General features: G+C 38.2%; 1 protein-coding gene across 1 annotated transcript in view; it reads left to right on the top strand.

Moving 5' to 3' along the window:
* The window catches only part of b4galnt4b (beta-1,4-N-acetyl-galactosaminyl transferase 4b), a gene marked incomplete at both ends in the record, with an annotated part of 51,330 nt that extends 25,047 nt beyond the window's left edge, over positions 1 to 26,283 (top strand). The window contains 17 exons of the mRNA XM_079470409.1: positions 2,758 to 2,853; positions 3,181 to 3,271; positions 4,825 to 4,925; positions 5,242 to 5,309; positions 10,182 to 10,260; positions 14,488 to 14,554; positions 19,729 to 19,872; positions 20,714 to 20,823; positions 21,152 to 21,252; positions 21,356 to 21,429; positions 22,067 to 23,351; positions 23,771 to 24,111; positions 24,282 to 24,435; positions 24,549 to 24,621; positions 24,820 to 24,973; positions 25,924 to 26,050; positions 26,169 to 26,283. Coding sequence (XP_079326535.1) covers positions 2,758 to 2,853; positions 3,181 to 3,271; positions 4,825 to 4,925; positions 5,242 to 5,309; positions 10,182 to 10,260; positions 14,488 to 14,554; positions 19,729 to 19,872; positions 20,714 to 20,823; positions 21,152 to 21,252; positions 21,356 to 21,429; positions 22,067 to 23,351; positions 23,771 to 24,111; positions 24,282 to 24,435; positions 24,549 to 24,621; positions 24,820 to 24,973; positions 25,924 to 26,050; positions 26,169 to 26,283 — 3,180 coding nt within the window. The remainder of the gene's footprint in view (positions 1 to 2,757; positions 2,854 to 3,180; positions 3,272 to 4,824; positions 4,926 to 5,241; positions 5,310 to 10,181; positions 10,261 to 14,487; positions 14,555 to 19,728; positions 19,873 to 20,713; positions 20,824 to 21,151; positions 21,253 to 21,355; positions 21,430 to 22,066; positions 23,352 to 23,770; positions 24,112 to 24,281; positions 24,436 to 24,548; positions 24,622 to 24,819; positions 24,974 to 25,923; positions 26,051 to 26,168) is intronic.
* Positions 26,284 to 26,806: the final 523 nt, after the last annotated feature.

The following is a 26,806-nucleotide window of genomic DNA, read 5'->3' as shown; positions in this document are numbered from 1 at the left end:
ATGTGTGAAAATGTACATAGTGCGCTTTTTTAAAGCCCAGATCTAAATCCACAGTACCACCTGTGAACACACCGCATTTTCTCCCCTCCGCTGAACGTTTGCCATGTGCAAATGCAGAATGGCAATGAAGTGGTACAGCCCCATATGCCCCTGACAGCTGTAACTGTCCCAGAGATGGCTCAGCATCGGTGGCGTCCTGTCCGCCTACTCACATAGTGGGTGTGAAGCCAATCCCACCATCCACACCAGCTGCAATTAGAGAGGCTAAATTTAAATGTAACCGTGTGGCCGGGAGAGGCCCGAAAGACTGACAGAAGGGGCGACACCAATCGTGAATGTGAGCTCACCTCGTGATGAGTAATGCCCGTCTCTGTAACCAACAGAAACATTGCATTAAAGGAAGATAAAGTGCAAGGGAGAATTGGTTGCATGAATGTTTGCTTCGCTGCGCTGCACGCACATTTTCCACATTTTCATATAAATCCATTGTGAAATTGTAAGTATAAAGTTGAAAATATTTCTAAAAGCATTGGGGGCGTCCAGTAGGCATTTAATCACTCTGCAAACTGCATTGTAATGTGACAGCCATCTTATCAGGCCAAAACACAATTATTTCCCCTCGTTCTTAGGAGAAAATATAATTGCCATTAAAGTCACTATACAGTTTGTAGCTCTCGCCTTTGGCATATTCGCAAATCTAGTATCAGCTATTAATTATCTGACTGACCTGGGTATATCCAGACCTGTGTAAAGGCCCGGAGCCATATTCTCACCACAGTGTGAAGTGTCAGTTAAGCCATCTGTACTTTATAAATAGACATTATTTCTAATATATGGATATGAATTATGGGACAGATACTCCAAAATCCCTTTTTGCATTTCTATGCAATAGTTGTGGAATATTTGCAGTATTCCAGAATCATTACAAAAGCCGAATGTCGAGGACTATGTAAATCTCACAGTTCATCACAATATTTTGATATTACTTACCTTATTTACAAGCAATTATATTTTTATCAAAATATATAAGATTAATGTTTAATTAAACTCTTTGAGAACTGCACACTCTATGTCCCGAATGGGACATTTACAGCAAAAAACGTATACACTTAAACAGACGTTGGGGACGTGGAGAGTGTCAAAATAAAGGTACCTCATATCAATATTTTTACATGTGGCAGGGATGCATCCTGTGGTTAGAAATGTTCATACTGTACAGCTGTTTTTATCGGAGGAGCACCAGTGGCAGTTCTGGCTCACTGAGTGGATGATGACATCATCTGCAATGACAGAACTAAAATGTCTGAACTGTATGAATGCTATTGAGAAGTTAAGTGCTCACATTTTGTCTTTGGGATGCTGCTCTTTATTCATTTTTACTGAGATTGTATTTGTTAAAAAAAATATTTGTATTTTGTTAGATTACTTTTTAATTTTTTAAGATTGTTTTATATTATTAATTAATATTTGTTATGTTATTAGACTTACTTTTTAGAATAGGATTCCGTTTTTAAAACATTTATCAATCATGGAATGTTTTTCTAGTGTTTATTACTATTAGTAAATAGCAACACTTTACAATAAGGGAACATGAATAATCATGTACTAATATCTGAATTAATACTTACTTCCATATGAACTAATGATGAATGAAGAAATGGACTTATCAAGAATGAATAAAGGGCTAACCTTAGCTAATACTCGAGTCATGAGGATTCATGTGTTAATACTGCCCAGGTTAACTATATGTTAATACATGTTTGTTCGTTAATGTATGAATTAACACCTGGAAGTAAAACTCAGCAAATCCATTCTTAAATAAAGCACAAGGAGTTCTTCTGAGTACTTGTGTAATATTTAATAAGAATTAACATGTTTTACTACTTTTGATATAGCATCTGTCACACTGCTGGATTAGTGGTGGTCCTCCGATTACGCAGCATTTTCAGCATTTTATTGAGAGCGGGGCAATCGCATAAACAGTGGCGTGTGTGACTCTGCATTAATGTACTAAATTACCAACAACGTGATATTGATATCTTGAGTGATTGTATGCCGTTTTATCCTTTAAAATGCCACTACTGTAGCTTCATTCAATACAAAAACAGACTAGTTCCAAATCTGTACATCTTCATTTACTTCTTTAAATGCAAAGTTTATAATCACAATCAACCTGGGTAAAGTCATGACATAAAGACGCATTAACATGTCATGAGCTAATGTCGGTAAACAGCTAGTTACTAGCGAATGAATCATCACAGGCCCCTTCAAGTAAAGTCATGACATAACATAAAGATGCGTTAGCATGTCATGAGCTAATGTCAGTAATTTAGTACATTTATGGATACTCACACAATCCACTGTTTATGTGATTGGTGAAAATGTGTAATCGGGGGACCACCACTAATCCACCAGTGTCACAGATGCTATATCAAAAGTAGTAAAAATGTGATAAAATTGTACATGTTAATTCATAATAAATATTACAAAAGTACAAGTACTCAAAATAACTCCTTGTGATTTATTTAAGATTTGCTGTGTTTTACATCCAGGTGTTAATTCATACATTAACTAACAAACATGTATTAGCTAAGGTTAGCCCTTTATTCATTCTTGATAAGTCCATTTCTTCATTCATCATTAATTTATGCGGAAGTGAGTATTAAATCAGATATAAGTACATGATTATTCATGTACCCTTATTGTAAAGTTTGTTTTAAAGTGACTCTCACTCTTCTGTTCCTTTTTTTCTGTCAGTATAAAGGTCAGGCCAATCTGCATGTGTTTGAAGACTGGTGCGGCTCATCTATCTCCCAGCTCAGGAAGAATCTTCATTTTCCACTCTACCCGCATGTAAGATTCATGGAGCTGTCTTTGGCATTAAAGGAAATTCTGACTTATGCTCTATAAATTTATTCTTGCTTATATATTTGAATATTCATTTCATTCAATATTTTATGAACAAAACTAACAACTTCCCCAAACGTTTTCTCTGTAAGGATGCAATTAGCCGGCCGAATATTCAGTAGGAAGAAATAAGGGAAACATCTGTTTTCACCTCTGCATTATAACGTGTACTGAATCAGTTTGTTTATTCGATGAAAGTGTAATTCTGTGAATCACTGTAGTGTTAGTGTTTAAGAATAGACACTACAGATGCTTTTTAATTCTTCCCCACAGACCAGGACCACAGTGAAGAAAATTGCAGTGGCTCCAAAATGGAAGAACTATGGCCTTAGAATCTTTGGATTTATTCATCCTTACAAAGATGGTCAGTGTATTTTTGAGGATATAAGTGTCAGTATTATGAACACAGACATGTTTAATGAGTGAGCCTAGTGTTTTAGAGTGCCTTACACTTAAAGGGATGATTAATCCAATATGAACAATTTCGTCCGCATTTATTCACCCTCATTTTTATAAAAGCCTGTATATGACTCCTCTGGGGAAGACAAAAGAAGATCTTTTTAGGAAATGTCTGTGATTTTGTGTCCATACATGGAAATTAAAAGGGGTCAATGTTAGGTTGTTAACATTTTCAAATGATCCTCCTTTGCATTCTACAGAAAAAAAGTCAAACAGGTTTGGAATGACATGTGGATACATGATGAAAGAACTTAAATTTTCGGGTGAACTATCCCTTTAAAGTAGGATGAATCGTCCCATTTGTGCAATTTTCTGTGTTCAGAGTCTCAGTGTTTAGATGTCCTGTGGGACCATTAAACAGTGTTCTAAAGCAATTCACCCTTTTACTAACTACTGTAAACCACTCGTCCCAAAGTGAACAAATGCAGTAAATACATCATATTGACTCTTCTATATAATTCAGAGACTCATCCATCAAAAATATGGAATTTCTTCTATCAAAGCAACTTGTTGATTGTTTACTCCCGTATTTTACATCATTACTGATTGAAATTCAGTTTTGGCATACAAACAGAAAACAGCCTGATATTTAGGTGAGACATGTTATGATACAACTTGGAATTCATGGGTCCCTTAAGGATAGAAACTCAAATAGCTCCAGATCATTTTCATTGCCTCAAGCCTGTTTCTCTGTTGATGGCTTGCTTGAATTGATATACAGTGCCCCCCCCCCCCCCAAATATATAGGGTACATCTATAAATCTCTTTCTTACTGTTGTTCAGAAATGGTACAATTACAGTATATAAGGGAAATCTAGAATCACAAACACATTCATTCAATAAAATTTAGCAAGATTTAGTTGTCTCATGTTTGTAACTATTAAGGGAATTCACAAAGGTTCTTACATTTTTGTACTTTGCTGTGCTGTACTGTATGTTCACAGACGTGCAAAGTGTTCCTCAGGGTGGGTTGCAAGAGACCTGAACACTGCCATAGCTGACAGGACATCTGAAGCCCACAGAAACTGTTATTTCACTGCGTTTCCTGCAGTCAGCACATTGTGCACACTCTCCTCAACCCGATAAGAAAAGGCTGCTTTGAGGAATTGTGCTTGCGGGGAAAAGTTATGAAATGTTTTCATTTGTAATTAACTAGAGTCGCTGAGTCAGACTTTTGACAGTGGCACACAGACTCGCAAAACAATAAGAGAATTAACAACGATTGTGAATTTGAGGACCGAAGCACAGACAGCCATAATGAAGCTGTTGGAGCTGGATGATAGTGTGAGATAATCAATTCAAATTCATTTCTATAGAGCTTGCAAAGCGGCTTTACAGAAAATACATTGAAGAACAAATGTCATGAGGTAAACATAGTATAGAAATGAGCAATGTGAGCGTCGAGATGAGCAGGTGAAGCACGTAATGAGGTTATATTAATTTATTTAATTATTTTAGGTGATTTCCAGTTTGCAATCGCATCAGATGACAACTCTGAACTGTGGCTAAGCTCAGATGAGAGTCCGCTAAATGCCCGACTGCTGGTATACGTTGGACAGGTGTGTATGAACCACGAAATTGTAGCTGTAGTGTAATGTTTTGCTTGTGGAACGCCTTCATTTTAATATGGAAAGAGAACTGTTGGTTAACTATTTCAAGAGATCAATTCTGTCAGACTTGAGATTTGAGCCACATTCCGCTGAAGTGTAAATGTAACCTTAATATACTTAAAAAGCTGACCGTTATATATATGGTAAAAGTACTGGAACTGTAAGGCCCGTTTTCTATTGGGATGCTAATACAGATTTTCTAAAGCCTTCCTTCACTGACTCGATAAAAGATTTATTTTGGTCTCTGTTCTTTGTTGTCATATAGCAAGGCTCCGAGTGGACAGCTCCGGGAGAGTTCAGCAAGTTTAGATCCCAAACTTCTAAACCTGTGCGGTAAGTGTCATATAGGCTACTGCAACATCTGTCTTTATTTCCCAATGAATTGCATGGGGAAGCTGCCTTCTTCTCTGCCTTCTTCTCTTATATTATTGCATTGCCGCCTTCAATATTAACTTAACCAGCCACACCAAAGCAAAATAAAATTTAGCCTCTAGTGTAGATCACAGCGCTGTGGTTGGACTCAGTGGCACATTCACTTGTCATTTCCAATTGAACACCTCTCACGCTTATTTTGACATTGTTACTGCTTTCAGAGTTTAGCAGCAGGTTTCATTCTGCGAAATCCTTTGCACATTGTTCCATTATATTTTGTATAAAGGATTTAGATTACACCTGACAACTCTGGTGCTGCTACTCATCCTGCAAACTACTCATATGAATGAAAACATTCAGAGAGATTTCAGCCTATTGTAATTATTATTTTGTCATGTCTGGTTCATTTAGGCTTATTAAACCTAGACGCAAAGCGCAGTTGTGGTACTGTGTTGCCATCTAAAGCAGCTGGCGACCGTCAGTAACAGGCGTGTTGTTTATTAGAGTTGTTTGTGTACATTTTCTGTCGATTACGGCAGCCGTTATTCATTTAACTATCTGGAAGAGCATTATAACCGGGCATATATCCAGACGTGCAGTAAGTGTGCTTTTGTCATTTGACGGATCTGAATTTACAGAGGCCTTATTTATAGTCGATGAACTGCCCAGCAAAACTGGGAGTTCCATTGTGTAAATCACATTTCCACAGATTTTCAGATTTTCTGGAAACTTTTTGCGCCATTACCTCATTTGCAAAGTTTATTGAGTAAATCAGGCACTAATACAGCGCAGATGGCTCATTGAAATAAACGATGCCATCGGCAGCTCAATAAACTCTTAGTGAATTCCCTCTTCACAGCATTCTGATACCAAGAGCCAAACCTACAAATCAATGACCATTCATTAAACCTGGCTGTAAAACCCACAAGTTAGTCCCGTGATCCGTGTTAAATGGTCTTAAACAGCAAAGACGGGGCACGGTCAACTTAACAGTTAAATGAATATGGGCATCGGGTGTAGTTTTTTGAACAAGTGCGCTTCCCTGCAGGTTCTTCCACTGACAGTGTGATTTTAAATCACAAGAGACACATTAAATAGTAGTTTGTCAGAGTAAAGTGTCATGTCGTCCGTTTTAATCGTCCTTGTCTGTCTTCTCCAGCCATTGCTGATTGGTGTGGAAGTGATGTCTCAGTGAGAGCGCCGTGTGCTGTTGAATTATTCATCAGCAGTGTCAGTCTAAAAGGGAGCGCGTACATGTTCCAGAATATTCTAGTGCCAATAAAAGACGAGTGTGGTTATTGGCACTCCAGTGGGAAATGCAGAGAAGTGCCTACTGTTTTTCACTGATTGAGCTTTAACAATGGCCTGGCGATGGTTCAAACTGCCACAAGAGCGTCTTTGATATCCACCGCTTTTGTAGTGGGATTGTGAGGTTGTGGAGTTATACAAACATAATTCTGAATCCCAGCCAAGTAGATTTAGACTTTGTCTACCACTATTACTTCTATTTTTGCTTTCATTTTGCCCATCGATCTGGACTTGTTTGGTGACAGAACGGATTGGCCTGTCGAGTCGCGTTGACAAATGGCCTGGATTTTTGAAACCAAACAGAAGAGGCTTCGGACAGAATTGTCTAATTCCCAAAGTTTACAGGCGAAAAAGCGCACTGAACTATTGTGAAATGTTTACAGAGCGATCAAGAAGAAAGGCGTGCTGTCATAGTTTTAAAGCGGCACTATGTAAAGCGGCCTCTTTGTCGCCATCTCAGTTTGTAATTGCTACTGCAGGTGTTCACTTTACATCAGTAGCATATAATAAACACAGAAAACATGGCAGATGATATAACACGAAACAAATAAGGACATAAAAAGACCCAAATAGCATAAATGGAGGCTGTGTTGAAGTGTTTTGATATTAATTCGGGTTCTGGGTCATTTCCATACATGCAGTTTTGTTATCTCTCATGGAAACTCCCGTAATGGGAACAGGAAAGAAGATCCCCTGACACAAAACTTAAATTCTGACATATACGGTCATCACAGAGAATTCACGCCAACTTTGAGTCCAATCACATTAACTTTTTCTTTGTAAACCGTCATCAGTTTGTACTTTCTTGTTTTTCACAACTGATGAATCCCCAGATGTCAACGCTGCTTGCTGTTTAAAAGTAAAAATACGAAACGCTGGCATAAATAATACTAAAAGTAGTATAAAATCCTACCCAACAGTTGCAAGTACACGATACAAATCGCCTGTCACTCGCACCATCCTGGCTAGCAGCTGTATATGGCAAGCCGAATTATCTTAAATTGTCCCCAGCGTTACTCGTCGTTATTACATTTTTACTAGTAAGAATTAAATTAGAGAGCTCTATAATTCAATGTTTACTAGTAAGAAATGCATTAGAGAGCTCTATAATTCAATGTTTACTAGTACATTTACATTTATTCATTTGGCAGACGCTTTTATCCAAAGCGACTTACAAGTAGTTTTTTACAGTGACACATTACTGCAGAGCAATCAGGGGTTAGGTGCCTTGCTCAAGGGCCCTTCAGTCATGACCTGCTGGCACTGAGATTAGAACCGGCAACCTTCTGATCACAAGCCCAATGCTCTAACCATTAGGCCACAGCTGACCCCTAGTAAGAATTGAATTCTTGAGCTCTCTAATCGTAATTGTTACTAGTAAAAAATTTGTTATAGAGCTCTGTAATTGTAATTGTTACTAGTAAAAATTGAGTTAGAGAGCTCTCTCATTTAATTCTAACTAGTAAAAATGCATTTACGAGGAGTAACGTTGGGGACAATTTAAGCTTATTCGGATTGCCATAAAAGACACCAAATAAGGATCTCCGGATAAGACGATCCGACAGGGCAAATTACAAACTATTATTACAAGCTTTCCGTGGTGAATCCCGGAGGGTAGTGACACAGTTTTAAACTGCGTTCTTTCATGTACTTGCTCAATAATTGGTTTTAGCTAATTTTTACTCAAAATAACTGACAGACTGCCACTTTAAATTACAAACTAGGAAGATGTTCTTTGCAAAGTATGTTTCACGGTGTAGAGATGCATGAAAACCGCTAAATGTGGAATTGAGAAATAATGGTAAAATGTGATCCTCTAACATGGTTTTCGTGTTTTTATTTGTTGAGATATTAGGATACTCAGAGAAAGTTTAAAAACCTTCACAAAACCACAAACCTTTTTCTTCAATGTTATTTTTCATTTGCGTGCATATATTTTGATTTTTTTGTTATATGTGCAACACATATACAGAAAATATAGCTGAAAGATTTAATGCACCCAGGCCAATTATGTTCTACATAATCACACATAAAACTTAACACAAAAACAAGACAAACAAAAGCAACACCCTGAGACACATTCAACTTTATTTCTGTGTTTTATTTCTGTCCATATTCTATTTAAAATGATCGCACACCCTATGTGATAAAAGCCTTATGACTACAGTATATGCATTGTCTTTTCATGTTTCCCTTTCAGTAAATAAAGGAACATAGTAAAGCATCAGCCTGGTTTTACCTTCCAAGGCTTTATGAAAGGAAGGACAGAGTAACTCCAGGACTCTGAGATATAGCATCTGACATTTATGGCAATATGCCACTTCTGCCAAGCCAGCAGGGGTCAACCTCTCTTGACGTTCTACAGTAGAAGTATCTGTAACAAGTGTGCTAGGGAATGTTTAAAATCAGTTTTGGTTTAGTTAAGTTTAGTTTAGTTTAGTTTAGTCATTTTGTGAAAAGTACTAATAGCTAATAGCTTTTTCAAACTACTGTATCAGTAAAAAAAATGTAACTGATGTATGAAAGTACCTTCTATGTGCAGAAACTTTATGTACTGTACTGTAAGTCAAATCATAGGGTGACTATTTTTTAAAAGTGGAAATACTGTGAAAATACTAAATCATTGCTCGTTGTAAGTAGTGAGTAAGGGGCAAGACCACGTTTGTGACTAAACAAACTGTTTTAAAAAAAATTGCGTTTGTGTTTGGTGCCAGCAGAACAGAAATTATGCATAAAAATATTTTTTAAATCATTTTCATCAACGGCAATCTCCAAACATGTACAATATTATATTGTTTGACCACGGTATAGATTTTGGCATTAAAAACATCATTTTATTTAAACCCTATAATCATAAATGATCACAGAATACAGAGAATGTGAATTCATTTGGACCTTCCCTCCCTTATCTCAGTCTGTTCATCACTCTATCTTAATCACAATTATTGAATAAAACTCTTTCAGATGGAGCCAGGCAATTCATCAACCAATTACAGTAAAACCCCAATCCTCTCTCAGTTTTTCCTATCTGACCCTTATCTACTGGCCACTACTTCCTCCCTCAATGATTGTGTCCTTTATTTTCTGTAGCCTTTATTTCATGTAACTATAGAAATCAGTCTGCAGACTCTAAAAACATCCACACAACATTTTTTATCTAGTCCAAAGAAAAATATTTAAGATGCAAACTCTCATGGGGTTGTTATCTCTTGAGCAGTTAAAGCAGGTGTGTATTAATTGAACTGTCTGATCTTGTTAAAGAGGTTTCACTGCTGATCGGGTTCTTGTAGATCATATAGCGCTCTCTTGGGGAAAAAGCAAGGAACCTTCTGTCAGTATTTACGCACACAATCTGTAACAACATACCATGTCCGTGAAATGTCCTTTAAATGCTCATGTCTTCAATCTCTTCATAACTTTTCCCTTTCTCGCTAGACTAGTTCCCTGCCCTTTCTTCCTTTAACTTTTATCCCCCCGACCTCTCCCCGAATCCTCCTTTCTCTCTCGCTTTCTCTCTCTCTGCAGTCTTATGTCCTCACGGCGATACTACTTTGAGGTTTTGCACAAGCAGGATGACAGAGGTTCCGACCATGTGGAGGTGGGGGTGAGTATAGAGAACATTTCGGCAATGTTCAAGGTGTGACAGCTGGTGTATGTAAAACAAATTACTTTTTTTTTAAAGTGTCCTTAATGAAACAGAGTGAACGTGTCATTTAAATTATAAAGTGGAAGTGTTTAGGAAAGGTCTCATTGAGTTTTATTCATGACCTTTTGCTCTTTCTCTAGGCTTCACCTCCTTTTTTATTAAAATACACACTAATCGAGATATTTTCATTACTGTACACTTATTCGGAAATAAACCAAAATATTGAATGAGCCATAAATGAAGGCTATGTTTAAAGACCACCCCCTTCGGCTAATGCATTATAAAACAATAAGTAACACACCAAAGAAAACCTTTTCCAAAGGGCCCATCAGTTAAATCACCTAAACTTAACATGGAGTTTCTCTCTGTAATGACACTGTCAAACATATTACCGTGGTCCAGTGAAAACAATGTAAACCATTTTAAATTTATAGTGGCTATATTCGCGGCAAACAAACATATAACTGCCAGCTACTTTGGTAACTCATGACCCATAAAAACCTTTATTGATACTACATCTTTGACCATGATGACATATTTGAGTATTAAAGCAGCCTTGAAAACAAACAGAAATCTTTTTATTTAAACAGCAAACCCCTCTTATTTTATAATCCAGGAAAAGACATAAAGCAGAAGCAGGGAAAGTGAGGGAGTAGAAAAGAAAAATCTTGGAATCACTTTCTGTAATTCTTGGGTGTGATGGACAAGATTCAGAAGAGCAAAATATTAGTTTACAAAGAATGTGTTCCCCGGGATTTATAATGTAACAACAATTTGTTAGGTTTTTGTTGATTAACAAAGTTTGACCCTTGTGTTTTATTCAGGCATTTAACTGGACAGTCACTATAGAAAACTTATACTGAAGCTTTATTACACAGAAAGGATTTGGCATAATTGTTACACATTTTCTATTTTGCTATGCATGGTATCATCACTTGGCCTCTATTGGTGTTAAAGGGACAGTTCATCCAAAGTTCTGTATGAATGACTCACTCTTTAGTTATTCCAGACCTGTATACACTTCTTTGTTGGGTTGAACACAGAGAAATACATTTGGATGATTGCTTGTAACCAAACAGTTTTTGTAGTCAAAAGTGCCCAAAACTGTCTGTTTCACTGGATTCTTCAAAATATCTTCTATTGTGTTCTACAGAACAAACAAATTATAAAGTTATTTCTCCTACTATGGAAGTCAATGGGGTCCAAGAACTGTTATAATTATTCTTCCCAATTTCTTTGTCTGTGTTCATCAGAACAAAGACATTTATACAGATTTGGAACAACTCAAATGTGAGTAAATGATGACAGGATTTTCATTTTTAGGGTCAACTATCCCTTTAAACTAGAGTTTAGGCATTGTTATCTTTAACAAAGTACAGTCAATTAAATCTAAGGTAAAATCTACAAACAGCACAAACGTGAGCACATAAATTGTAAATCATAAATCCATACTGCATAACTTTCACTGCCTGGAGGCTGAGAAGGACCAAGTGTGCGCTGTACTTTACAACTTATTCAATGTTCCCAAGTTGACTTGAGCTAGGAGTGTTCGGGAAGAGGAGCATCAAAGACTTGAGAGGAACCCAATGAATAAATGCATGGGGTTTGTAGGTATTCTCAGCGAGCGAGTCAACGGGGACCAGACGCCAAAAAGCGAAAAACAGCTAATTATCTGTGGCAAACACAGAAATTCATATATTAACCAAACCACATCCACTTCGAAGGCTCCTGTTTTCAGTCTATCATTTCCTTTTTTACTCAGTTTCATCTGTTAAACCAGAAAATGTGGGTTAGGGTCAGTGTTTCTCTCATGTGCTTAGACATCTCATGCTAGCTTTTAGCTTTAGCTTTTTTAATTCTGAGCCTGATTAGCATTTTAACCCAATCCAGTCTTTGTAGGAACAAAGAGATTTTATAAAGCCTGTCTAATGTAGTCTGACCAGAAACTGTCCGATATGAGATGTCCAATAGGAGCTATTATAGACAGTACTGCCAGTCAACTGTGAATGGGCTGTGTTTTATTCATTGTCAGGACAAAACAGAAATAACACGGTAGCTGATGCAATATGTGCAACATCATGTAAGCTTGTCTATGGATTGCTCTTAGACTTTTCAGACATTTCTCAAGACTGTTTTTGCTTTGTCTTTAGCTGAATACAGCTTTTTTTTTGCAGCACAGAAATAGACAGAGCTTCTAAGAAAGCACAACTACTTAAAATAGTGGTTGTGTCTTGGATAAAGTAGAACTCTTATTTTTCACTTCACTTTTGACCTAAACTGGATTTAATTTCTTCTGGTCATTTTTAGGCTAATGATGATAATGGGCAATATATATAGCCAAAAATAGTGTTGAGTGATTATACTGGTTTAAGTTCAGAACTAGAGATTTGTGCTAGTATTATGGGACAATATGTCACTTTGGATAAAATAGTCTGCTTTTGCTGGATACTTAGCCCTCAGCCAGAATGTATATTTCATTTTCTAATGCAATTTAATGTCATAAAAGGCATGGTTTACAATAGAACAACACATAGAAGTGTCTGTAGTGCTGCTGATGTAGAGTATACTGTATGAAAATGTTTAGGATGGAGGGAAGTTTTTTATACCTGTTTACTGAGGAGAGGTCATTGAGGCATTGGAAATTCATGCACTTTTCTATTTTTGTTATTTTTTATGTAATAGCTTAGAGTTGTGGAATGTGACAGATCCAGCATCCTCTAAAATGATTGTTTCACCAGCCCTAATGTCACTGGCCCAGGTTCAGACTCATGACAGGAGTAAGTGGCAAGGAAGTACACTTGATGTTTATTATGACTCGTCACTGCTGTAAATAATTCAGCACTGGCTCTCTGCTGAGACCGAACCATTGTGTTTACCAGTGGACCTTCAGGTCAAAGACGGGTGTGATGAACAGTGGATAGTCCACCCCAGGTGTCATTGTTTTCTAATCGGCAATGAGAGTAAATGGAGACTTTGCTGAATTCTCTAAATTGTGTTCTCATCAAATATTGTCTACATTGAAAAGACACGACTCTTTCACTTTTTTATTGCAACGACTGCTTTTATATCTCGTATGTATTTTTAATAGAAACATCTGACATAGTTATTCAAATGAATATTACTGAGATCTCCTGAGCCATGAAAAATGGAAATGAGCAAAAAGAACAATATGGTGATTTTCAAACATTTTGGGTCACTATTTGAAAGTCATTTTGGTTTTAAGGGGCAAGATGTTCATGTACTGTAGGTCTTAGAGCGTCTTTGTAGCCCTTAACTGCAGTTCTATTGTGGGTTTTTTTTTCTCCATGTTTTCTGTTTTGTCAGTGTGTGTGTGTCTTTGTCTTAAAAAAAATCCCATTTACAGTACACAAAATGTATATTTATCAGAGCGTGACTGTGTGTGATTGTTTTCATGTCTAAATTCGTGTTTGGGTGTGTGTGTGAGTGTGAGTGTGTCTTACCGGGGGCAAACATGCGTCTGTGGCTGCTCAGATCTGACATTGTGCTGTAACTGCACTCCATCGATTCCCGAAAGGCAGATAGGACCTTGAGAAACCTTGGCAGTATAGAGCAGGCAGAATAATAAACACTTGAATCAAACTGATTCAGGTGTGCTGGATGTTTGTGTGTGTTATATGTCCAGAACTAAAAGTAATAAAAGTCTATGTATTTGATGTTTGGTTGGAAATCTTTGTCAAAGTTTCTATAGTTAAGCAGCAATTATTAATTTGAGTCAAATAGTCTCCTGCATGATCGACTTTTGTGTGTGAGTCCATGTTCAATTAGTATGCGAAGACGGTAAGTTTGACAGACACTGCTGTTCTGTTATGTACCATTTTCTTGGCTTTGGAACTATCAAAATATAAGCATCATTATGTCGACATCAAATTGTTCCAAATTTAAAATTAATTTCACATATTTTTTAGATTGTCGGGTAAATGAAAGAGAAGAAGTCCTCTGAAGATTTGTAAGCGCTTGGCAGTGTGATTAGAGTTTTTTATTCTGTGACTGGTAAATGACCTATTGTCTAAGAGTGGCCAAGGAGAAGTGATTTTGTAATTGTACAGCTTCTGTAGCGGAATTGCTATGTGTCTGTATACCATATATTTTATAGTGCCGTCCCATAGGACTGAACGACTGGACCTTTCTTTTCTTCACACATCAAAATCTTTTATTCTCTTGCAGTGGAGACCTTTCCTGCCTGGGCTGAAGTATGATGTCATTGACTCCGCTTATATCTCAATGTACACAGGTAAATGCTGCATTATTATTTTAAGTATAATTATGAATTATGTATATATGTATTATTTGGTATCGAACTGTGAGATGTTTACTTCATCAACATTAGTACCATTGTACGTACCAGTGACAGCTGTTGCTAAGACTGTGGATAGGCAAGAAAATGCAGATGTTTTCTGAACTATTTGTCTGTTTGGATTTACTACCAAAGGCATGTAAAGAACAGTACTTGCGTTGCATTGCAGTCACAATCAAAAATGGAGCATACAAATATATTACAGTCGTCAATAGAAGTTTACTACCATAGACAAGTTGTTGTCCTGTCAGTCATGTCCCATACTGTTGTCCACGTCATGCATACCAAACTCCAGCTTTTCCCCATTTAGAGATAAACATTCTCATCAACGACGCAAACTTGGTTGTTAAACAGATGCAGATCTGTTCGGGACTCTGTAAATTGGAACAGAAATCGCAGGTGTAAGATTCGCAAACTGTCTGATGCAGTTAATAATCACCTCTGAACATTGCCGTTAACGTTCACAACCTCACAACATCTCATCTGTGTAAAAAACGGTCATTTCACTTGCGTTTGATAGTAGGCAATAGCAAGTAGGTAATCACCAGAAAGCACTTGTCCCCGAGTCTCCTGTGTATGATGTGACAGTCAGCGTCCCTGCATGTATCGTCTTATCAGCCATTACAAATGTTCCCACATTCTCCTTCAAATTACTGCCATTCATCAAGGGAAATGACTTTAATTCACACATGCTTTTAACAGGAAGTTGAGACACAAAGTGAAAGAGAGAGAGAGAGAGAGAGAGAGGAGGAGAATCCCCACAACGCTCCTTTACTTCGTTTACATAATTATATGAGACATTTTTTTTATTTAATCCTCACTGTACGTAACAAGCTGGGGGGGGGGGTGTTTTAGCTTCCACCACCATCCCACGCTGGGGCGTAGAGGCAACTCCAGACGGTTGTTCTGAACATTAATCAAGGAGGACCACACAGTATACAGTGTGCATACTATGGCTGTCAACGTTAACATGGCTCAATGCAACACGACTGTGGTCCCGTCTGGTGTAGAGTTGCGTCAGAATCTGTCAGATAGCGCACCAGTATCAACTTCTCTTTCTTACTTGACTGAACCAAAACACACAAGATTATGCCAGAAAGCATATTGTTGTCTAGTATTTTCGCGAGCACAGTCTTCAACGATTTTAATAAAGTAAATTAATGCAAAGAGTAGTGAAAATAGGAAGCGCATTCGACCTGCTCCCTGATAGCAAACATACATCAAATAGATGTCTGCATTTTCATCTGCAAGTTTGTTATTTGGACCACAGACCCCTTTACTAAGGGCTGTCAGGTTCCTGTACGGCCGAAGCAGGAGCTTGGTTCGCATTGCCGGCAGTAAGTCGGACTTGTTCCCAGTGCATGTCGGACTCCGGCAGGGCTGCCCTTTGTCGCCGGTTCTGTTCGTAATTTTTATGGACAGAATTTCTAGGCGCAGCCAGGGGCCGGAGGGTGTCAGGTTTGGGGACCACACAATCTCGTCTCTGCTATTTGCGGATGATGTTGTCGTGTTGGCCCCTTCAAACCAGGACCTTCAGCATGCACTGGGACGGTTTACAGCAGAGTGTGAAGCGGCTGGAATGAAAATCAGTACCTCCAAATCCGAGGCCATGGTCCTCAGTCGGAAAAGGGTGGCTTGCCCACTTCAGGTTGGTGGAGAGTTCCTTCCTCAAGTGGAGGAGTTTAAGTATCTCGGGGTCTTGTTCACGAGTGAGGGAAGGATGGAACGGGAGATTGACAGACGGATCGGTGCAGCTTCTGCAGTAATGCGGTCGATGTACCGGTCCGTCGTGGTGAAGAAAGAGCTGAGCCGCAAGGCGAAGCTCTCAATTTACCGGTCAATCTACGTTCCTAATCTCACCTATGGTCATGAGCTTTGGGTCATGACCGAAAGGACAAGGAGGAGACCCCGGGGAAGACCTAGGACACGCTGGTGGGACTATGTCTCCCGGCTGGCCTGGGAACGCCTCGGTGTCCCCCCGGAAGAGCTGGAGGAAGTGTCTAGGGTGAGGGATGTCTGGGCATATCTGCTTAGACTGCTGCCCCCGCGACCCGGCCCCGGATAAGCGGTAGAAAATGGATGAATGGATGGATGGAAGTTTGTTATTTGCCCGTCTGCTGTCAGATGTCATATAGACCTCTAGAAGATGTCTGTAAGATTTGTATGATTTAGAATGGATGTACAACATCCTAAGTTGTTTAGCAGATGTTTTTACACAGCAGATGTTTTCCAGATCTTCAGCAGACATCTTACAGATGTATCTGGGCTTAGAGCGGCAGCTCTTAAAGGGGCAGCGCTCTCAGAAGTGCTGCTGTGACTCCTGTCACTAGTGTAAATCAAAGAACAAAAGAAAAGAAGAAATGAATGTGATTTTGTAGCTTTAATGAGGATTCTTCTGTAGTTCGTGTATTAAGCAGTATAGACTGTAAAGTGTGGGAGAACTTTATTTATTTAACTTAGAGTGAAACGTAATGGAATGATGTTAGAGCAGTGCTGTATTGTAACGCAGTAACTTAAGTACAGTACAGTATCTGTACTTTACTTGAGTCTAAATATTTTTGACTTTAACTTAATTTCCTGAAAAAAATTTATACTTTTACTCTAATACATTTCCACTAAGCATATTCGTTGCTACAAAATAAAAGCATGGAAACATAACTGAAATTGACAAATCAGCGATCCGGTCACCATCACAATGCTGAATCAAAGCGAATGAAGTGCAAAAAGGTAAATTTCAATACAAGGTTGTTGTGCTGCTTCTTTTAAAGATAAACAATCAAATGACTGGGTTGTTACTGTAAGGGGAATGCAAGGGAAGAAAGAAGTAAAGGCCAGACAGATTTTGTTCCAAAGTTGTTCTCTTAGAGGGATAATATTGGGGGTGGGAGGGAACTATCCTTTGATAAAGTTATAAAGTAAAGTTATAAAGATATGGTTTCTGAACTTGTATTTTGATAGTTTAGCATTTGGCAACATGTTACAGATAAAACTACTGAGCCTGAGACGGAGCTTTTTCAAAGTTGTAAATTTCTATGTAAGCACAATATTAACAACCTTTGCTTAATTTTTACTTTAAATACTTTTGATACTTAAGTTCAGTATTGATCTTTTACTCAAAACCTTTATTCTAAAACAATACTTTCACTTCTACCAAAGCAATTGTCTGGCAAAATATTGTACATTTTACTCAAGTTTTGCTTTTAGGTACTTTATACATCACTGTTAGGTAGAACCTTATTATAATGGGGTTGGTTAGTAGAAAAGACGATGTATTTAATAAAGACATCAGTTGCAGAGCCAACAATATTAGAATGTTGGCTTTCATTCATAAAATAATGCTGTTAAAGAAACGTGTTGTTTCTACATTAATTTGGTAAACTGTGAAATTATTACAATGTAAAAGTATATTTAAAAACATAAAAGCTGTGTGTGATTAGTTAGTAAATCTTTTGAATCGATTGTCAGCACTAAAATAAACACTATTAAAATAAATGGTGTATGTTTAATTTCACAATACGTGTTCACAGGTAAAGGGTGTGATTAATCGCGATAAAATTATTTGATCTATTGATAGCCCTAGTGCATACACACACACTTGTCATATCACCAGGGAGATTCAAGATTGTGAGAGCTTCTAAAGTTGGTTCTGATCTGTCGATTTAGTAAACACATTATTTTTATGTTTTATTTGTGCTATTTTGTAACAATTGCATCATGTCATCGTATTTCAACTTTGTATTTTTTTCATTTTATTTTATTTTAAGTTTCTTTCGTATCTTTATCAGTTATTGTTATCAAAACATTCTTAATCAATACAAGAGTATTAGGTTAAAAATTGTCATAATCTGAATTTGATAGATTCTTCCGCTGTACAGTCAGAAGAACTTTATTTCAGAAGTTTATGAACAAAGACAAACGTTTCATGAAGCAAGACTAGAAAATGTCCATTACAATCTTGTGTTGAATGATATGTTTCCTTTATTCCCTGTAGTCCATTGAAGAGATAATTCTCCATCAGAAATCTATACAAAGTAGCGTCTATAGCATTTACCACTGTGTTGTGAATGCTTTAAAAGATAAAATCCAGTCTAGCCCAAGGTTGAAATAAATGTGTTTACCGTTGCAAATCGCTGCATTGACCTTTCTTAGTTACTCTAACTGTGTCTGACAAATATCTCTGTCTGTTTAGTAATCAATAAAGACATAAGGTGAATGGTTAATGCTTTAACAACATTGTCAGACACTTCGGTCAAAGCCTGTATTTCGTTCTCCTATTGGCAGATTTCTGATCTATCTTATTGTGCTGCAAATATTCCTCTGGCAGTGTTATGAGCTTTCTTGCATAATTACACGACATTGCTACCATCAGGTATGGACTTTGATGCTGCATAACTCATATTTGCCCATAACACATTTGGGGTCGATCGATAGAACTAATTAAAGTGTGTTTTCATCAGTGGCTAGCAGAGCCGGTGCTGTTGTGAGCTCTCATAACGTCAGGAGATAAGCTGTAATAAATAGACTTCCCTGCACGCGCATACACACCTGCATGCTTCAGTGCCTATAGACTGAACTCCAGGGGATTGTTTTAAGACGTGGGCCGTGTGTGAGAGTCCGGTTGCGTCTCTTTAAGCCTCGGGGAAGTAACCATCTGATAAAGAGCTGATCCATCCAGATCTGAGGTTTCCTAGAATGAGACAGGATTTTATCAGGGGCTTGGAGCCCGGCCAGCTATAGGGATAGTGGTAAAAAGCCAAAAATCCTTAGTCTGTGATATATGAGACTACATTCTGGCTTTCAGAATTTAATTTAAACCTGGAAATATACAGAATGGTGTAACATTTTGAAAAAATGTAAGACATTAGGCTTCTTATTCTGCACTATTTCTACGTTTAATTAAGCAAATATGTGATATATATTGCATTAACTATTCACTTTTTTCTTTCCTTTGAAGAGCACAACATGAATGTGTGTAGTTCATGATAGTTTTAATGAATGCTGAAAAGATGGCATACCAACAAATATTCTGAAATGTACTGTATCTGCTGTCCCAGATATGACGTCTTTGCAGTATAAAATACTTAATCTCCACTTCTCTCCCTCTTTGACAGATGAATCCAGTCTGAAGATGAACATTGTAAAGCACATCCCACAGACGCTTGCCAGCCACTCTCTCACTCTGCAGGTTAACCACAGGACAGAGACACGTACTGCAGACATGCTTAAAGCAGACCCACGAGACACCTTCTACAAGGGTGTGTATTCCCCAGTGTTGTATTGTATGTATGCCTGTGATTGAACAATATTCACAAACACAGTATTGTTGTACACAAAACATTCTCTGAACACTGTCACTGACTTAAAGTGATAGTTCACCCAAAAATCTCATTCTGTCATCATTTACACACCCATTTGTCATTTCAAACCTTTATGACTTTTTTACTTTTGCAGAACACAAAAGAAGATATTTTGAAGAATGTTGTTAACTGGACCCCATTCACTTGCATTGGTTTAATGTCCATACAATAGAAGTAAAAGGGTGCCGGTGCTGTTCGGTTACCAACTTTCTTGAAAATATCTTATTTTGGGTTCTGCATTTTCGGGTGAACTATCACTTTAACTATATTAAAATCACCATTTATAGTAATTGAAATAACCTGTGTATCTAATCCTCTCAGTACAGTTGTTATGTGTTGAAATATCCTTTCTCTGTTTTGGCTATTTATGTTGTGTATATGTCTGTGGTCTGTGCATAAAACTAACAGTCATCTATTTGTCTGGGTAGACTGAATCTGCTATGCTTAGCAGGCGTGCTAATGATATAGCTTGTGTGGAAGCTTTGAGTGCATTAGGCCCAGATGGTGGTCTGGACATAGTATGTCAGCTGATTACAACCAACACCATTAAATGTGTGATAAGTTAAATACTAAGTCACAAAATAATGAGGCGAAAAAGCTGCTTTTGCGTATCATCTTGACCCCTATGGTTTATTTACACATTTTTTAGATAAATGTTTGTTTTAAACATTTGTTAGTTATTTGTGAGTGTACTATGAAAAATGATTGGATTGTTCTGATGATGGATTTGTTTTCTTAGTTCCCATGATACATCAGTCCAGGCTGAAGAATGTTCTTCCGTCTTGCGTGTATTCTCCTACATATGTTGTGAAGGACTTCCCCATTGCACGCTATCAGGGTCTGCAGTTTGTAAGTCATTTATCTAGTTCCCAGATTTTTTGATACTAAGAAATAAGAAATGTTTTAATCATTTTTTTGTTATTAATGCTAAATGCTAACAACATACGATTGTTGCACAATTTGATAAACGTGTAGTGATACTTGTCAAGCTAACTTTTAGGAAAGACATTGCTAAGCTTAAAGCAAACAGTGCCCTCTTTTGACCAATATCAATCAGTACATTTCTGAGTTAGTACATGCTATTTATTTATACACAGTGACTGTTTTTAATTCCTAATCGGTTTTGTATGTTTTTTTAAATAAATGACAAATGTTTTTTTCTTAACTGACCACCCAGGTTTACCTACCCTATGTGTTTCCCAATGACTTCACCAGACTGAGTCATATGGAGAAAAAGAACAAATGCTTTTACAGAGAGTCTCCTGTCTACTTGGAAAAGTGAGAATCATGATCATTTAGACAAATCAATCAATAAGTAAATAAATATGTGACATGCCCTGTGAAACATGACTTTCTCTCTCTCTCTTTAATTTGCTTATAGATTTGGCTTCTATAAGTACATAAAGATGGATGAGGAGGAAGGTGACGAGCCTGCTTTCTTCCCCAAACCTGATGGTCTGTGCTCAGCTGGCAACTTAATACCAGATAAGAATTCAGCAGTTGTTTTGTCTCTGTAAAATCTCAATGCGGCATCTGTAATGAGTCTTGCAGCATAGTGTATGTGCGCCCGGGGTTCAGAATTAACACACTGCAAATGCCAAGTGCAAGAATAAAGTCTCTCGAGACTAAATAATGTACACCGCTTGTTGGTTGACAACTTAATAAGGAATATAAACATTACATTTTTAATAGAATAGTAGGTAAAGTTCCTTTGTGTACCATTTAGTTGAAAGGTTTATTTTGGACCCTGTTTGTGCATGTATAGGTTTCTTTACAGGGTGTGGACCAAATGTTTCCACAAAGATAGTAAAAGTCTTAACCATCTGCAGTGACGTCAAATTGATTATTAAACAAGCTAAATGATGTGTGTTGGACAGTTTGTTGCAGCTGTCCTTCAACACACCCCTTTGCAGTTATATCTGTAGCAGCAGGGCTTAGAGAGCCTAAAGATAATAATGATTGGCTGTAGATTTGTGTTAACGCATTAGAAGGGTCATTTACTTTTTCATCGCTGCATGTCATTAAGCAATGCCTTTGGATTAGATTTATTAATTCAAGAGCTTACTTTCACTTGGCCTGTTTCTTCTGACAGATTTTCTGGAGGAGGAAGAAGGGGTAGACCCAGAGGAGACCATTAATTCCAGCAATCGGCCAGCCAGGAAGACAATACATACCAGTCTACCCAATCAGATGTCAAGGACAACAGCTTCCACTACCTCCTCGAAGCCTGACAGTTTAGACAGGGCTTCAAAGAGCCAAGTCTTACAGCAAGGGAGCCAGTACATTCATTTTAAAGAAAAAGATGAGAGTAAAGGAACAAGAGAGGAAGGTTTTTATAAAAACTCTTTGCTGCAGATGGTAAATGATGAAATACCAGAAACGAAATATTTGGGGCAAGCGAAAGGCATTGCAGGTGCTTTGGAGTCTCAAAGCGGAGCTCGAAACGAACAGGCAAGCGGGGACATTCGAGCCTCTGCGTTTGTTCGCAGAGGCCGTTCGTTAGCTTGGCTCCTCCCTGACCCGGGACTGACACGCACAAACAAACTAACAGGAACTGCCAACTCAGCCGTGAGGGGAAGGTCTCCTCTTAAACTTCCTCATAAATCCCCTCTTTATGTTTTAGCTAATAGGATTTTAAATAATGCAGGCAAGTCGGTTGTTTGGACCAACGTGGAGAAAGAAAATAACACAAACAAACTTTACATTACTAGACCTCGGCCGCCAAGCCATAGAGCCAAGGGGGAACCAAAATCTCCAGTTGAAGTGTTTCCTGGCGTCTTCCTTTATCACTCTAGGAAGACCAAGCGCCTAGCGGACTTAAGTTCAATATGGAAATCCTCAAAAACAGTCGCACCTTCTTTCCCCCGGCCAAACGTTCGCTTAATAGACCAAAAAATCTCCACCCAACCATCTCTATTAAACAACAGTCATACTTCCTTTCCCACAGAGCCTGAGTCTCATTATCAGGGCAACCCTACGACTTTCATATCAGATCTGAATAGCTTGCCACCATTAAGCTCTGAAAACAGAGACCACCCTGGGCTAAACTCGTCTGAGATCAGCCAGCCTCCGGAGCTGGAGGCGACAAAGATCTCAGAGATGCTGGAGGGTTCAGACATGGTTCAGCATAGCAGAGGTTTTGAGGATGAAGAGATATCAGAGTACAGTTACGACGAGGCAGAATTGAGGCCACACCTGACGGAGGAGACCATTGACTGGCAGCGTACCTTCAGCGTGAAACCTGTGGACTTTGAGCTGCTGAGGTCAGACTGGAATGACCTGAGGTGTAACGTCTCAGGAAATCTGCAGCTGGCTGAGAACGAGGCTGTTGATGTGATCTCGCAGTACATGGAGAAGCTGAACGAGAGGAGCGGAGAGTGAGTGTGCACCGTTGCCAGAAAGTGTTTACTAAGCGTGAAATGACTGAACATGATTTTAGTCTCTATTTTGTGTATAGCTACTTGTAATTCTTAAACTGCAAAAAACATTGAACGTGGGAAAAAATAGGATATATTTTGACCCTTTTAAATGTGTGTAAGGGTGTGTGTGTTTATCCTGTGAGTTTGGAGATCAAGCTTTTAATTCTAACCCTTTTAGTTAGACGATCTGAACTCTCCTGCTTTTAAACACTCCGTGTTTTATCTAATCATTACTTTATATGTCGCTTTAGGGTAATAAATGCAAAACTATATCACTCCTGACCCAACGAGATGTGGGATGTTATGTTTAATTTTACGTCTTATTTACACACACTCTCTCTGCTCTCTCGCTGTTGCCCTTTTTCTCTCTCTATAAGGATCTACACTCTCCTCCGTATTGTAAATATAGAGAAGCGGAGAGACTCAGCCAGGGGCAACCGATATTTGGTGGAGCTGCTGTTGATGGAGAAAGGGAAGCGGATTGTGCGCCTGTCTGAGTACATCTATCTCCTGTTGCATCGCAGTCGATATGAGGATGGACTAGAGAGCAGAGAAGAAACCATGCCCTCGGCCCACCATGTGACATTCCAAAACCCACCTCCCAGCACCCAAACTCATAACATCACACCCTGGAGCACCAGCTGGGCCAAACCCTTGCTCTGCCAGCCAATGATGTTAGAGTGGAGGCATGATGTGATGATACACTTTGTTGTGCCAGGTATATAAAACAAAGACATACTGCAATATTTGTCATATTAATAAAGATATCTACAGCTAAAAGCTGTTTTGCTCTCTCTCTCTCTACCTCTTTCAGTATTCTCATAGTACTGTAAGATAGAGCTAGATAAAACCATATAGCCACTCACCTGAGTTGTCTTTCTGTGGCAGTGAAGAATCAGGCTCGATGGGTGCAGCAGTTCATCTCAGATATGGAGGTCCTGTACCATGAGACCAAGGATGAAAATTTCAGTGTGATCATCGTGGACTTCCAGAGCGATGATATGGATGTGGAGCAGGCACTTAAGGAGAGCACTGTTCCCAGGTGAATTCACAAGAGAGTGTCTGGATCCTTGTTATTAGTCCAACATTCCTCCCAATACTACCCAAGAAAGATACAATCGTTTTTGTGTTTCCTGTTCTTGGGTCTGTGTGTAGGTATGAGTATCTGAGAAGAGAGGGGAACTTCGAGAGGTCCTCTGGTTTGCAGATGGGTGTGGACACAATCGAGGTGAGAAAATAAATTATGCATAAAGCATAATGGTGTATATCAGTTTTAGGGAACGTTAGAAAAGTATTAAAAACACATTACTGCATTATTCTTGAACTTGTAACTATTTACTTCACATTGCTACATTTCATAGAAATAATAAATGATGTTTGTGTTATCTAAAACGTTTACCCAAACACTGGTGATTGTAACTTTCAGGACAATCACAGCATAGTGTTCCTATGTGACCTGCACATCCACTTTCCTCACAACATCCTGGAGACCATAAGGAAGCACTGTGTAGAAGGCAGACTGGCATTCGCACCCATTGTCATGAGACTGGACTGTGGGAGTTCACCATCCGAGCCTGATGGTAAAACACAGACACATTTAAAGACAGCCGCTAGACATACACACAGACATAGACACATACAAAACACATTTGTTCCAACACCAGTTGTGCACAATTTGATTGATGCTATTTCTTGCTAATCCTGTTTGTATATAAATGGGAATCTGATTGCTAGCTTTTAGACATAACGTCTACCAATGTCTACTCCAGGCTCCAGGTTATATGCAACGATAATACAAATAAATGTCTCCCTTAATGTCCGATTACAGTGATACATGAAGAGTGTAAAAACTGGTCAAACCTGCTTTTCATACGGGGTAACATCAATACATTTTATACAGTATATATTCTTCTAAAAAATCTTGATAATTAACCATGCATGTGTCACGCATATACACATACAGCTGCAGAAAAAATGAAGAGATCATTCCAAATGTTAATTTAATCAACATTTCTAGATATATTGTGGCTATTCCAGTCGAGTGCCTGTTGAATTTTTAACAAAGTCAAGCCTCAGGACTGACATAAAATCATCCAACAGCAATGTGAAAGACTGTGGCATGACAAGACACATGAAAACTGTGATCGAAGTCATCGCATAAACTATTTTTAATATTACTGTTGTATTGCTTAAAAGTGAATATGAACGTGTTTTCTTTGCAGTATTTGAGGTCTGAAAAAATTCAGAGCATCTTTTCTGTTATTTCAACTCTTTCACCGGTTACACATTTTAAAATCAGAACAAACGATTTTGAAATGGTCTCTCAATTGTTCCGTATACCTTAAATTTTTACAGAAACGGATTTCATTCACCCTAGTTCATGCATTATGAAAAAAATTATTCAAATATTTTGTTCCTTTAGTGTTCAAGTAACTAAATTTTTTTAGGAAGCTCAGCCTTACTTTTCTTCTTTGATTGCCACTTATAAAGTACTGTACATGAAACAGATGTCTTTGTTTTCCACACACAGGTTATTGGGAAGTCAATGGCTTTGGCTTGTTTGGAATTTATAAGTCAGATTTTGATAAGATTGGCGGGATGAACACAGAGGAGTTTAAAGACCGTTGGGGAGGAGAGGACTGGGAGCTGCTGGACAGGTAAAATGTTTTTAACAAAATTTAAAAATATATATTTTGTAAAATGCATTGTTACTGAACACCTAACTAAATAGATAATATTGACATCTTTCCTCCCTCATCTGTGGTTCACTACCAGGGTTCTCCAGAATGGTCTAGAGGTAGAGAGACTCAGACTGAGGAACTTTTACCACTATTTTCACTCTAAGCGGGGCATGTGGAACTCTTCTGTTCAAAGAGCATCTCAAGGGTAGCGAAACAACACTGCTGCTTTGAACCTTTCTGTTGCTCCGGACTGACGCTACATGAGGTGTGGCTGTGTCTGCTCCAAAATTCTGGAAAACTTCAAGGGGATACAAGGGCTCTCCGTGTGTTTGATGTGAGACATGAAAAAGGACTTACTAAGGGCTTTGTGAACTTTTTATTGTTGGGTAAGATATGATCGTACAGTATGAGGATACCAGAAGAATGGTCGTAACAGTGCAGTTCAGGAAACTTGCACAAGAGACATTTTAAACACTGGTTTGCCACACTTTGCATTCGAAAGGGAAATTAGCAGAGAGGCATAATCAATATATTGCAATTTGTCTCTCTGTAATTTCCAATATACGGGGTAATTTTCATTAGTGGACGTTTATCCAAATACATATTGTGTAATAGCGGGTGACCAAAATGTAAACATTACAACCCAGATAAATTGTGATGAAGGGATAATTTCTGTGAAATTATTTGTAGAGGATTTAGGTATGTAGTTTTCCTTGTTAAAACGTCTTATTT

This window comes from Barbatula barbatula, assembly GCF_947034865.1.
Source record: "Barbatula barbatula genome assembly, chromosome: 1".
In the NCBI taxonomy this organism is placed as follows: Eukaryota; Metazoa; Chordata; class Actinopteri; order Cypriniformes; family Nemacheilidae; genus Barbatula; species Barbatula barbatula.
This window is presented reverse-complemented; position numbering and strand designations above follow the sequence as displayed.